General features: G+C 37.3%; 1 protein-coding gene across 1 annotated transcript in view; it reads left to right on the top strand.

Annotated features, from left to right (window-relative positions):
• Window positions 1-598: 598 nt before the first annotated feature.
• Myh8 (myosin heavy chain 8) overlaps window positions 599-14,169 on the top strand; it is a 33,645-nt gene continuing 20,074 nt past the window's right edge. The window contains exons 1-11 of the mRNA XM_020167471.2: window positions 599-732; window positions 2,153-2,388; window positions 3,249-3,392; window positions 3,482-3,638; window positions 6,628-6,655; window positions 7,247-7,355; window positions 7,448-7,540; window positions 7,673-7,736; window positions 8,406-8,504; window positions 8,596-8,699; window positions 8,860-8,998. Coding sequence (XP_020023060.1) covers window positions 2,179-2,388; window positions 3,249-3,392; window positions 3,482-3,638; window positions 6,628-6,655; window positions 7,247-7,355; window positions 7,448-7,540; window positions 7,673-7,736; window positions 8,406-8,504; window positions 8,596-8,699; window positions 8,860-8,998 — 1,147 coding nt within the window. The 5' untranslated portion in view covers window positions 599-732; window positions 2,153-2,178. The remainder of the gene's footprint in view (window positions 733-2,152; window positions 2,389-3,248; window positions 3,393-3,481; window positions 3,639-6,627; window positions 6,656-7,246; window positions 7,356-7,447; window positions 7,541-7,672; window positions 7,737-8,405; window positions 8,505-8,595; window positions 8,700-8,859; window positions 8,999-14,169) is intronic.

Genomic DNA, 14,169 nt, shown 5'->3' with positions numbered 1-14,169 from the left:
GCTCTGCCGTCCAAGCTCAGACTCCAAGGATGAGCCTTGGCAATGGCCCAGGGGAATGCAGGGTTGGGGGAGGTGTCCTGTGGGAACAAATAAGGAAAAGGGGTGAAGGCCCTGACAGCAGTATATCACTGGGTATCTGATCATTCGGTTGCACAGGCATGCATGAAAGAGTTTGCCAAATTGAATATAGTTCTCAAGAACTGACTGTGAAGTCCCACCAGGCACTGTCAAAGATTCCCTGCAGAGGACACTAGAAAGCATTCTCAGAGGGCAGATTGGTCCCTGTCAAATTATTTATAGGAGATTGGTTCACATACTCAAAATGATATGAATACTTCTAATTATATCCAAACATGCCAAATGTCACTACAAACTATGCCGAGGGTTCACGTTGCCAAATGTCTTGCCCTAACAAAGAGGAGGTGGCTGCAGCATCAGCACATTAGTTCCTATATAAACAGGACTGACCTTCACACCTTATCTCCACTAAGAGTCTAGAGGTAAGCGATGGGAACCTTGGGACCCCAAGAACCACAGCGGGCATATGGAGCTTAACCTATGGGTATCTCCCAGCATGAAACTCTTTTTCTTAACTGATTTTTGTTTTCATGAAGCCAAGTTTTAGGGCAGAGAAATATTATAGCTATATTTCTGGAATTGCACTAATGAAAAACTTCTTGTTTCACAGTGTGGGACAGTTCTGACACTGCATTTTCATCTGGAACTTCAGAGGTAAGACTTGGCTTTATTCACTTATTGATGACAGAGGGGATTTAGTGAAGGAAGCTGCGAACGATTCTTAATTATACACCATTTCCAGGTTTTTACAGTAGAAAGTGTTTCTGAGTGATTATTACAAATACTGGAAAATCATTTTTTCAGAATGTCTTACTCTCAGAGATCAGTACCCTCATTTGAGTTCCAGGATTAGTAGACCATGTAGGACATGATAGGTCTTGACATTGAGTTCTCAGCTGTGCTTACAACTGTCCAGTGGCAACAGACCATTTCCTGTCCACCTCTCTCTACTGCAAAGCACTGAATACTCAGACATTTTACAGGCATTTTTTTAATTCTTACTGAAAAATTAGCTGCTTTTGATGAGTCACTATTATTTGTTAGAAAGATTTATTACTTTTCTCTTAAAAAGCTATAAATATTGTATCTACAGAATACTAAACGTCATGCCTAATTTAAGACAAATCCTACCTTTCCCTAAGTAATTTACCAATCTCAAGGAAAAGGGAAAAATTCAAGCAATCTAACATGGCAACATCACAGAGGAATATCTGCCATCGGAAGACAGTAATTTACATGCATGTGATGAACTCTTAAATTTTTTTCTTTCTTTTTCTGTGTAGAAAGAAAAGAAGCCCATGGAATTTATGTGGGAAGAAGGGCTTCCATACTGAAGCTCTCATTTTTCTGTGGTTAGATCTGTTAACTGAGAGTTGTACTCTCTCCTCTCAAAGGAGAGTATCAAAAAACATTTGAGAATTAGGGCAATGGTTAGTCTCTTAGTAACAAGCCAAATGATGAAAGGTCCAGGGAACTAGAACTTATTATTAGATCCTTTTAACAACCCACTGAGAGACATAATACTAAAAATCAATATAATGAAGTTGTTAAAATAATTATTTGGTTTCTGAAAGAAAGGGGCTAAGAGGCAAGGATGTCTCTGAGAGCTTTGAAAATATCAACCTCCATTTGCACAAGGCAAACTTTCCTTCCAAACTATGTGATTGTTCTAGCATATGGCAGATGCAAACACTATGCGGAAGTGGGGATTAAATAATGACAGGTGCTATAAAACAATTCATCAACAGTTTTAGCTACAGAGATTGTTACACTTTAGAGATTAAAAAACAAAAACCATGGAAGGATTTCATTTTAATTCATTTGTAAGTATGTATCTGAGGATCAAGATATGTGATCTGGAAGGAAACTTGCAAAGTCCAAAAAAATGAAGTATCAAATTACAGTGTCATTCCAAACTAGTCCTTCAGACTATGTTAGGATGCTGGTGAATGCCAGCTCGGAAGAATAATCACAACTCAGGCTATCCTGACCACTTCCTTTGTTTCAAATCCCAACTCACATGTATAATTTCTTCTTTCTATTTCTCTTTCTCCCATTTTTTTCCCTAATGCAGAAATCCGTGTTAAATAAATCACAGCCATGAGTACCAGTTCAGATGCCGAAATGGCTATTTTTGGCGAGGCCGCTCCCTACCTTAGAAAATCGGAAAAGGAGAGGATTGAGGCCCAAAACAAACCTTTCGATGCTAAAACATCTGTCTTTGTAGCGGAGCCCAAGGAATCCTATGTGAAGAGTACCATACAAAGCAAGGAAGGAGGGAAAGTAACTGTAAAGACTGAAGGTGGAGCAGTAAGTGAAAATAAGTGGAAAAAATTCTCCAATTTCTTTCTTTCTCCTCAATTCAAAAATTGAAGCCTTACTTCCTAGGGATCTCTAACCCTATATTGCAAGTACAAACATCCTCCTTGTTAGTGGGTAGACATCAGGTTTGTGAGGCAAAAGGAATTCACAACCCTAACTTCTGCCTCCCCTTCCCAACTTCCCATAGGACTTTAGCCCTTTAGTATTGGCCTTCATCATTTCCCTTCAATTCTCTGCTTCCCAGTGGGGAATCTTCAAACTTGAAAACTACCTCCCCCTATTACAAGAATTCTTGAATTATGTACTTAAACAAGGTATACTAATAGCCCTATTTTTACAAAAAAGTTTCTTATGATGAATAACAAAGAAAACTCAAACTACTTAACTTACTTACAGAGCAATAAAAGGATAAAAACTGATAAATTTGGATGGAAGAAAAACAGTGGCAAGAAATCTTAAAAAAAAAAAAATAACAAGGTTGCAATAAACATAAGCATACAGGTATCCCTTGTATGCTGGTTTTATTTCCAGTACTGGGATAATTGTGTGGAGAGGGTGGTTGAATTTGATCAATGTTCACTATATGCATACAAAAATAGCACACTGAACCCCATTAATTTATACAATTAATATGCATTAATAAAAAGAGTAGTATTACTAGCTTATCATGAAAAACAGATTTTTATTAGCAAATCTAACTTTAACGTAAATATATTTTATGCCCTTAAAAGACATTAAATAATATAATGAAAAGTACATGTAATCATAGTTTTATAACCAAGATAAACAAGCAAATATAAACCCTACCTCCAACCATTAATAAAAACTGTCTCCTGCTTCCTCACCAGACTCTAACCGTCAAGGAAGATCAAGTCTTCCCTATGAACCCTCCAAAATATGACAAAATTGAGGACATGGCTATGATGACCCACCTACACGAGCCTGGAGTACTGTACAATCTCAAAGAGCGTTATGCAGCCTGGATGATCTATGTGAGTGTCCTTCAGCATCTGTTTTTAGTCCATTTATTTCCCTAGAAAAAGAGCAAGATGTACATGGTTGAATGTTCTGATTTTTCCAGACCTATTCTGGCCTCTTCTGTGTCACTGTCAACCCCTACAAGTGGCTGCCGGTGTACAACCCTGAGGTGGTGGCTGCCTATAGAGGCAAAAAGCGCCAGGAGGCACCACCCCACATCTTTTCCATCTCTGACAACGCCTATCAGTTCATGCTGACTGGTGAGTGAGTGAGTGAGATAGGCATCTATTTACAGAAATGTGTAAATACAATCTTTGATGAACAAACACACCATATCCCAGCCATGAAGCCATGTAACCTTCCCAGCAGCCATCTCCATTTTACTGACCTGGAAAGTGAAGCACACTGAATTCACTGTCCTACCCACTCTAACACAACTAGTAAGTGGAACCTAGATGAAACAAGTAGCAGAACTCTATAACATACTTATTATTTCCCATATATTTTTTACTTTCTTATTTGAATACAAAAAATTCAAATAGATTTATTTCTTAATCTTCACCTCCTCAACAATCACCAAGAGTTCTCAGCCACAGTTGGAGAACTTTGCAGATTCCTATCTTTATTTTCAATTTTATTTTCAAATGACACAGCTAATCCAACCTTAAGGGAAGAACGTAAGTAAAGAAAGAACTATGACTTTCTCCTAAAGATTTTGAAACATTTTTCTATCAGAGTAGAAGAAAAAAATCTATTTTCCCTCTGCAAATTAAAAAACAAATCTCTTTGAAAAATTTTTTTAAAACCATATCAGTCTGTCATTCCTGCCTTATCAACACATAACCAACCAACCAGCACTGACATGCATTAGTGGCCCAAATATGGGATTAAAACCTTTTATCTTCAAACACCAAATGTACTACTTCTGAAAATATTTTAAATTCCTTAGTTTCTTGCTCTTCCATGGAATTTTGGAAACTGAGGGGGCTTTATTTGTTTATTACACTTGTTTTCCAATTTTTCTTAAAGAGGGAAAGAGAAAGAAAAAGTTGACAAAATAGGAATCTCCCATTACAAATTGGCCAGGAGTTCTGCAAACACTCTATGGCAGTAAACTGTTCTCTGGTTGTCTACAGAAGCTAGCTACTTCCTAAAATCTATCCAAATGCTTGCTCATGTCAGGGATTTTAATATTCAGCAGCTGCAGTTCCAGGAATGTATACCCCCACCTCAACTGACCCCCAGGCTTTGGGGCTGCTCCAAATTCAAGATCACTAACAGCTCCCAAGCATGATTTTCATCTAAAATCATGCGTAACTGTGTCATTTGGTTAATGCTATTTTAACATTGCCAAAATTACCAAAAACATTGTTATACCTTTATCTCACTAGATACAAATCTGAATATGATCCAAAATCTACATCTGCTTCCTTATATACAGCTTCAAAGTTCTCTAAAGTCTATGTCTCTAACTACACCTAAATAACATCCAGATTTATATTGACTTCCTCTGAAGAGATTTTTACAGTGTAGAATTCCCTAAAATCTATAATCTATCAGTATAGAATTCATGATTTAATGAATTAGAAAAGTGATATAAACACAACCTACCAACCACATAGCAATTATTATTTAGAAATGTATTTGACAAAACTAAAATAAAAGTAAATAAAAATATTCACAATTCCAGACTACTTCTTATTTAGTATTCCCAGCAGTCAAATTAGTGATATTGAAGGCTGGTAGGAAGAGCTAGCAGAGTGGCTCAAGTGGAAGAGTGCCTGCCCAGCAAGGGTGAAGCCCTGAGTAAAAAAAAAAGCTGGGAGGATACCAAGTAGCAGAAAAAAATATAAACTGGAAGTCAAAAGACCTGAATATCTTTGACCTTAACTAGGTATGTAATTAACTTCAGAAAAATCACTATTCCTCTATAGGTCTTAGTTTCTCTGTGTGTTAAATAGAATTGTTGGCCTAAGCAATTTCTTCTTTGTTTTTTGGGAGGGGTCTTGCTATTTGCTGGTCTCAAACATTATCCTCCTGCCTTAACCTCCCAAGTGTCGGGATTACAGACAAGTACCACTATACCAGGCTAGCCTAAGCAACTTCTAAGGTCTCTTATAACGTCAAATTCTATGATTCTTATTACTTACCAAAAAAATCATGCCTGGCATTTTCTTTAAAATAATCCAGTGAAATTGGGATGGGGTACAGATGACATGAAACTGGTCAAATGTTAATAACTTTTACATCTGTAAGATGAGCACACAAGGGCTCGTTTTTGTTGACTCTACTTTTGTATATGTTTGTATGTTTCCATAATAAAAATTTTAAGGTAATAAAATACACCTCTCACACCCATTAGCGTAGCTACTACTATAAAAAGAAAATAAAGAAATTAGAACCCAGAGCATTGTTGGTGACAATGTAAAATGCTACAGTTGCTGGGGAAAACAGTAACATGGTTCTTCTACATATTAAAAATAGAATTACAGTATGATCCCTCATTTCCTTTTTTGGGTATATAGTCAAAAGAATTGAAGCAGGGTCTCAAAGAGTACACCATATTCATAGCAGCAGTACTGGCAATAGCTAAAGTGTGGAAGCAACCCATACATCCATCAACAGATGAATAGTTAAGCAAAATGTAGTATATTCATACAATGAAATGTCATTCTGACCTTAAAAAGAATATTCTGACTGTACTAAAACATGGATGAACCATGAGGACAGTATTATGAATGAAATAAGTCAATCACAAATAATAGCAAATACTGTGTGATTCCATTTATATGAAGTATTTAGAGTAGTCAAATTCACAGAGTAGAATGGGGGTTGCCAGGTACTGGGGAGTGGATGAATGAGGGAGTTGTTTACTGAGTACAGAATGTCAGTTTTACAAAATGAACAGAGTTCTGGGGATAGAGGGTAGTGATGGCTATACAATATTATGACTGATCTTCATACAACTGAACTGTACACCTAAAATGGTTAAGATGCTAAATTTTATGTTTTGTATATCTTACCACAAAAAAATAATAAAACACAAAAAAGAATGGAGAATTCCTTTCCTCCCTTTGTCACAAATTTTAAGCTGAGAGGTAATTGGCTATTTCAGGGGCTAACCAGAGTTAAAATTATAAGCAACATCTTCAAAAAGTAAAAAAACAAGTTGTGTCTGAGCTGAACTGATTTCATTATCTTCCTACTGAATGTGTTTTTTTCTACTAATGATCTTGGTTTCTTTCACAGATCGTGAGAACCAGTCCATCCTGATCACGTATGTGGATTTTTTTCCTTCTTTTCTGATGTTCAGCAACTGTGTTAGATGTTGACAAGTAGGGAATGCAAAATGTTTCTGAACTTGGCCAGAGCGTGTCTCAGTACAGGGCAAAAAGCAGCTCCACCTTCTGAAGCTAGAACACTGGTAGAGCATGGGAAATATCACCAGTGATACATTTTTTAAGATCTACTTAGGGAATTTCTGTTCATTCAAGACCTAAACTGAGCCTCACGTGTAGTCTAAAGGAGCTGAAGAATACATGTACATTTTGTAGAGTTTCTTACTAATTGGTCCATTTTCTACATAGTTGTTGAGCAACTGCTTTGTAGAACTACTTAAGCCCAGATCTCAGCACCCAGAAAAGATACTGAAACATTTTAAGCACTCAAGAAATGTGTTAAATGAATTTCTCTATTTATTATCAGTGCAAAAGAAGAAAAATAATATGAATTATTTGTAGGCTGAAACAAAAGATCTAGAAGACTCTAACAGAGAGATAGCAGATGTATGACACCAAATGCTAGTAGCAGAGATAGTTTCATTTGTTATAACATTTAATTTCTCACATGTTTGGTATTTGTTGGACAGTGGAGAATCTGGTGCCGGGAAGACTGTGAACACCAAGCGTGTCATCCAGTACTTTGCAACAATTGCAGTTACTGGGGAGAAGAAGAAGGAGGAATCTGGCAAAATGCAGGTGGGTCTGGTAGCCAGAGTATGGATCCAGACTCCATCAGAACTCTCAGAAGTCTGGATCCTCAGATGCAAGAACTGTTCTTGCCTTTGCAGGGCACTCTGGAAGATCAAATCATCAGTGCCAACCCCCTACTGGAGGCCTTTGGCAATGCCAAGACCGTGAGGAATGACAACTCCTCTCGCTTCGTGAGTCTTTTGGTCACAGAGGGGTCTTTCCAGTTCTTAAGTGCTAGAGTGGCCATATCTGAGTTAGTATTTTAGGTGCATCTCTATATGTGCTTCAATCTATTAATATTAAATTATCTTTATCTTTTTAAGGGTAAATTCATTAGAATACACTTTGGTACTACAGGGAAGCTGGCATCGGCTGATATAGAAACATGTGAGTAACAGGACCACTAAAAATCAAAAGAGAGATAAGTGATTTTGGTTGCAGGGGTATTTTGCAACAGTGGCTGTGTAGGAAGTCTATAAAACAGTAGTTTGCTTCCAAAGTTGCCTATGAGCTCATGCCACACTTACCCATAATCCATTGCATTCCCCTTATCTCAATCTTAGACTATTGGTCCTATAACACACCCTAGAGAAATTCCTGTCTCAGAAGCAAATATGATTTTTTCCTACTTATATACTGACTAGGGTTTCTATGAGTTACCTAGTTTTCACAACATATCTCTATGATTTGCTCTAGATCTCAGCTTTGATAGATGTGTTCGAGGTAGCTCCTTACCACAGAGTGAATTTGAGGTGACCCATGGAAGGAGAGGATATAAGAGGTCAATTAAAACATAAAGGTCAAGGGTCCTCTATAAGGAAACTTTCTGTACCAGCATAGGTATGTTTCAGTTGCTGCTCTTAAGATGGTGAGAAACACAATCAACTGTCATACGCACCTGTAATGCCAATATGTACAACTACAGGATGATCATCTTGTTGAAATCTCAGTGAAGCCAAATGTAATGCCCCCAATTTTAGCTAAAGACACCAAGGCTCTTCTAATATGTCAGAAGAATTGATATATTTTTCTACTTCAAACTCTTTCTCATTCCAGATCTTCTAGAAAAGTCTCGAGTTACTTTCCAGCTCAAGGCGGAAAGAAGCTACCATATTTTTTATCAGATCACTTCCAATAAGAAGCCAGAACTAATTGGTAAGAAGAACTAACATACAAAGGCTAGAAGTTACCTGTTGTACTAATATCTTCTAATGTGAAACATAAACCCTGAATTCTATGTACTCAGAAATGCTCCTGATCACCACCAATCCATATGACTACGCCTTCGTCAGTCAGGGGGAGATCTCAGTTCCCAGTATTGATGACCAAGAAGAGCTGATGGCCACTGATGTAAGTCATCCATATACACACACAGATTTTTAAAAATCCATTTGTATGGGAATGACAATAACAACCCAATATAGGTGTGATTACCTCAGGATATACTAAAAATTCTCAGAAATAAATAGTGTCTTCTGCCCTAACTTTGTCTTTGCATCTTTCCTGGCAGAGTGCCATTGACATCCTGGGCTTCACTCCTGAAGAAAAAGTGTCCATCTATAAACTCACAGGGGCTGTGATGCATTATGGAAATATGAAGTTCAAGCAAAAGCAGCGTGAAGAGCAAGCTGAGCCAGATGGCACTGAAGGTATCAAATGAACTTACATCAGATTTGAATCAGAGAATATAGCAAGGAAATAAGTCCTATCCTACCCTCACATCTCCTTTGTAGCTCGATTTCTGAAGGGCATATATATACATTTATACACATCGCACACTTTCCTCACCAACTCCATTCTTTTTTTTTTTTTTTTAATGCAGACCTCCATAAGAAGTTTTATTTTTATTTTTTTTTTCATTTTTCTTTTATTATTCATATGTGCATACAAGGCTTGGTTTATTTCTCCCCCTGCCCCCACCCCCTCCCTTACCACCCACTCCACCCCCTCCCACTCCCCCCCTCAATACCCAGCAGAAACTATTTTGCCCTTATCTCTAATTTTGTTGTAGAGAGAGTATAAGCAATAATAGGAAGGAACAAGGGGTTTTGCTGGTTGAGGTAAGGATAGCTATACAGGGCATTGACTCACATTGATTTCCTGTGCGTGGGTGTTACCTTCTAGGTTAATTCTTTTTAATCTAACCTTTTCTCTAGTTCCTGGTCCCCTTTTCCTATTGGCCTCAGTTGCTTTAAGGTATCTGCTTTAGTTTCTCTGCATTAAGGGCAACAAATGCTAGCTAGTTTTTTAGGTGTCTTACCTATCCTCACCCCTCCCTTGTGTGCTCTAGCTTTTATCATGTGCTCATTGTCCAATCCCCTTGTTGTGTTTGCCCTTGGTCTAATGTCCACATATGAGGGAGAACATACGATTTTTGGTCTTTTGAGCCAGGCTAACCTCACTCAGAATGATGTTCTCCAATTCCATCCATTTACCAGCGAATGATAACATTTCGTTCTTCTTCATGGCTGCATAAAATTCCATTGTGTATAGATACCACATTTTCTTAATCCATTCGTCTGTGCTGGGGCATCTTGGCTGTTTCCATAACTTGGCTATTGTGAATAGTGCCGCAATAAACATGGATGTGCAGGTGCCTCTGGAGTAACAGTCTTTTGGGTATATCCCCAAGAGTGGTATTGCTGGATCAAATGGTAGATCGATGTCCAGCTTTTTAAGTAGCCTCCAAATTTTTTTCCAGAGTGGTTGTACTAGTCTACATTCCCACCAACAGTGTAAGAGGGTTCCTTTTTCCCCGCATCCTCGCCAACACCTGTTGTTGGTGGTGTTGCTGATGATGGCTATTCTAACAGGGGTGAGGTGGAATCTTAGTGTGGTTTTAATTTGCATTTCCTTTATTGCTAGAGATGGTGAGCATTTTTTCATGTGTTTTCTGGCCATTTGAATTTCTTCTTTTGAGAAAGTTCTGTTTAGTTCACATGCCCATTTCTTTATTGGTTCATTAGTTTTGGGAGAATTTAGTTTTTTAAGTTCCCTGTATATTCTGGTTATCAGTCCTTTGTCTGATGTATAATTGGCAAATATTTTCTCCCACTCTGTGGGTGTTCTCTTCAGTTTAGAGACCATTTCTTTTGATGAACAGAAGCTTTTTAGTTTTATGAGGTCCCATTTATCTATGCTATCTCTTAGTTGCTGTGCTGCTGGGGTTTCATTGAGAAAGTTCTTACCTATACCTACTAACTCCAGAGTATTTCCTACTCTTTCTTGTATCAACTTAAGAGTTTGGGGTCTGATATTAAGATCCTTGATCCATTTTGAGTTAATCTTGGTATAGGGTGATATACATGGATCTAGTTTCAGTTTTTTGCAGACTGCTAACCAGTTTTCCCAGCAGTTTTTATTGAAGAGGCTGCTATTTCTCCATCGTATATTTTTAGCTCCTTTGTCAAAGATAAGTTGCTCATAGTTGTGTGGCTTCATATCTGGATCCTCTATTCTGTTCCACTGGTCTTCATGTCTGTTTTTGTGCCAGTACCATGCTGTTTTTATTGTTATTGCTTTGTAATATAGTTTGAAGTCAGGTATTGTGATACCTCCTGCATTGTTCTTTTGACTGAGTATTGCCTTGGCTATTCGTGGCCTCTTGTGTTTCCATATAAATTTAACAGTAGATTTTTCAATCTCTTTGATGAATGTCATTGGAATTTTGATGGGAATTGCATTAAACATGTAGATTACTTTTGGGAGTATAGACATTTTTACTATGTTGATTCTACCAATCCATGAGCATGGGAGATCTCTCCACTTTCTATAGTCTTCCTCAATCTCTTTCTTCAGAAGTTTATAGTTTTCCTTGTAGAGGTCTTTCACGTCTTTTGTTAGGTTTACACCTAGGTATTTGATTTTTTTTGAGGCTATTGTAAATGGAATTGTTTTCATACATTCTTTTTCCATTTGCTCATTGTTAGTGTATAGAAATGCTAATGATTTTTCTATGTTGATTTTATATCCTGCTACTTTGCTATAGCTATTGATGATGTCTAGAAGCTTCTGAGTAGAGTTTTTTGGGTCTTTAAGGTATAGGATCATGTCGTCTGCAAATAGGGATATTTTGACAGTTTCTTTACCTATTTGTATTCCTTTTATTCCTTCTTCTTGCCTAATTGCTCTGGCTAGGAATTCCAGTACTATGTTGAATAGGAGTGGAGATAGTGGGCATCCTTGTCTGGTTCCTGATTTTAGAGGGAATGGTTTTAATTTTTCTCCGTTAAGTATAATGCTGGCTGTAGGTTTGTCATATATAGCTTTTATAATGTTGAGGAACTTTCCTTCTATTCCTAGTTTTTTTAGAGCTTTTATCATGAAATGATGTTGGATCTTATCAAAGGCTTTTTCTGCATCTATTGAGATGATCAAGTGGTTTTTGTCTTTGCTTCTGTTAATGTGGTTTATTACGTTTATTGATTTTCGTATGTTGAACCACCCCTGCATCCCTGGGATGAAGCCTACCTGGTCGTGGTGAATAATCTTTTTGATGTGTTGCTGAATTCGATTTGCCATTATTTTGTTGAGGATTTTTGCATCAATGTTCATTAAGGAGATTGGCCTATAGTTCTCCTTTTTGGAGGTGTCTTTGCCTGGTTTTGGGATAAGTGTAATAGTGGCTTCATAAAATGTGTTTGGCAGTTTTCCTTCCCTTTCTATTTCATGGAACAGTTTAAGGAGGGTTGGTATCAGTTCTTCTTTAAAGGTCTGATAGAATTCAGCAGAGAATCCATCAGGTCCTGGACTTTTCTTTTTGGGGAGACTCTTGATTGCTGCTTCAATTTCATTTTGTGTTATAGGTCTATTCAGGTGATTAATTTCCTCTTGGTTCAGTTTTGGATGATCATATGTATCTAGAAATCTGTCCATTTCTTTTAGATTTTCAAATTTATTTGAATATAGGTTCTCAAAGTAGTCTCTGATGATTTCCTGGACTTCCATGGTGTTTGTTGTTATCTCCCCTTTTGCATTCCTGATTATACTAATTTGGGTTTTTTCTCTCCTCATTTTAGTCAGGTTTGCCAGGGGTCTATCGATCTTGTTTATTTTTTCAAAGAACCAACTTTTTGTTTCATTAATTCTTTGTATGGTTTTTTTGGTTTCTATTTCGTTGATTTCAGCTCTTATTTTTATTATTTCTCTCCTTCTATTTGTTTTGGGATTTGCTTGTTCTTGTTTTTCTAGGAGTTTGAGATGTATCATTAGGTCATTGATTTGGGATCTTTCAATCTTTTTAATATATGCACTCATGGCTATAAACTTTCCTCTCAGGACTGCCTTAGCTGTGTCCCATAGGTTCCGGTAGGTTGTGTTTTCATTTTCATTGACTTCTAGGAACTTTTTAATTTCCTCTTTTATTGCATCGATGATCCATTCTTCATTAAGTAATGAGTTATTTAGTTTCCAGCTGTTTGCATGTTTTTTGTCTTTACTTTTGTTGTTGAGTTCTACTTTTACTGCATTGTGGTCAGATAGTATGCATGGTATTATTTCTATTTTCTTATATTTGCTGAGGCTTGCTTTGTGCCCTAGGATATGATCTATTTTGGAGAAGGTTCCATGGGCTGCTGAGAAGAATGTATATTGTGTAGAGGTTGGATGAAATGTTCTGTAGACATCTACTAGGTCCAGTTGGTCTATTGCATATTTTAGATCTTGGATTTCTTTATTGAGTTTTTGTTTGGATGACCTATCTATTGATGATAATGGAGTGTTAAAGTCTCCCACAACCACTGTGTTGGCGTTTATATATGCTTTTAGGTCTTTCAGGGTATGTTTGATGAAATTGGGTGCGTTGACATTGGGTGCGTACAGATTGATGATTATTATTTCCTTTTGGTCTATTTCCCCTTTTATTAGTATGGAATGTCCTTCTTTATCTTGTTTGATCAATGTAGGTTTGAAGTCTACTTTGTCAGAGATAAGTATTGCTACTCCTGCTTGTTTTCGGGGGCCATTGGCTTGGTAAATCTTCTTCCAGCCTTTCATCCTAAGCATATGCTTATTTCTGTCGGTGAGATGAGTCTCCTGTAAGCAACAAATTGTTGGATCTTCTTTTTTAATCCATTTTGTCAAACGGTGTCTTTTGATGGGTGAATTAAGTCCATTAATATTAAGTGTTAGTACTGATAGGTATGTGGTGATTCCTGCCATTTAGTTATCTTAGTTGTTTGAGGGTTTGATTGTGTGTACCTAACTTGATGTTACTCTCTGCTGTCTTGCTTTTTCTTATCCTGTGGTTTGGTGCTGCCTGCCTTTTCATGGTTAAGTTGGGTGTCACTTTCTGTGTGCAGGATCCCTTGCAGAATCTTTTGTAATGGTGGCTTTGTGGTCACATATTGTTTTAGTTTCTGCTTATCATGGAAGACTTTTATTGCTCCATCTATTTTGAATGATAGCTTTGCTGGGTAGAGTATCCTGGGGTTGAAGTTATTTTCATTCAGTGCCCGGAAGATCTCACCCCACGCTCTTCTTGCTTTTAATGTTTCTGTTGAGAAGTCTGCTGTGATTTTGATGGGTTTACCTTTGTATGTTACTTGTTTTTTCTCTCTTGCAGCCTTCAATATTCTTTCCTTAGTTTCTGAACTTGTTGTTTTAATGATGATATGTCGTGGAGTAGTTCTATTTTGATCTGGTCTGTTTGGTGTCCTGGAGGCCTCTTGCATCTGTATGGGAATATCTTTCTCTAGATTTGGGAAATTTTCCGTTATTATTTTGTTGAATATATTACGCATTCCCTTCGCTTGCACCTCTTCTCCTTCTTCGATGCCCATGATTCTCAAGTTTGGTCTTTTGATGGAGTCAGTGAGTTCTT

The sequence above is a fragment of the Castor canadensis genome, chromosome 11 (genome assembly GCF_047511655.1).
Source record: "Castor canadensis chromosome 11, mCasCan1.hap1v2, whole genome shotgun sequence".
Taxonomy (NCBI): Eukaryota; Metazoa; Chordata; class Mammalia; order Rodentia; family Castoridae; genus Castor; species Castor canadensis.
This window is presented reverse-complemented; position numbering and strand designations above follow the sequence as displayed.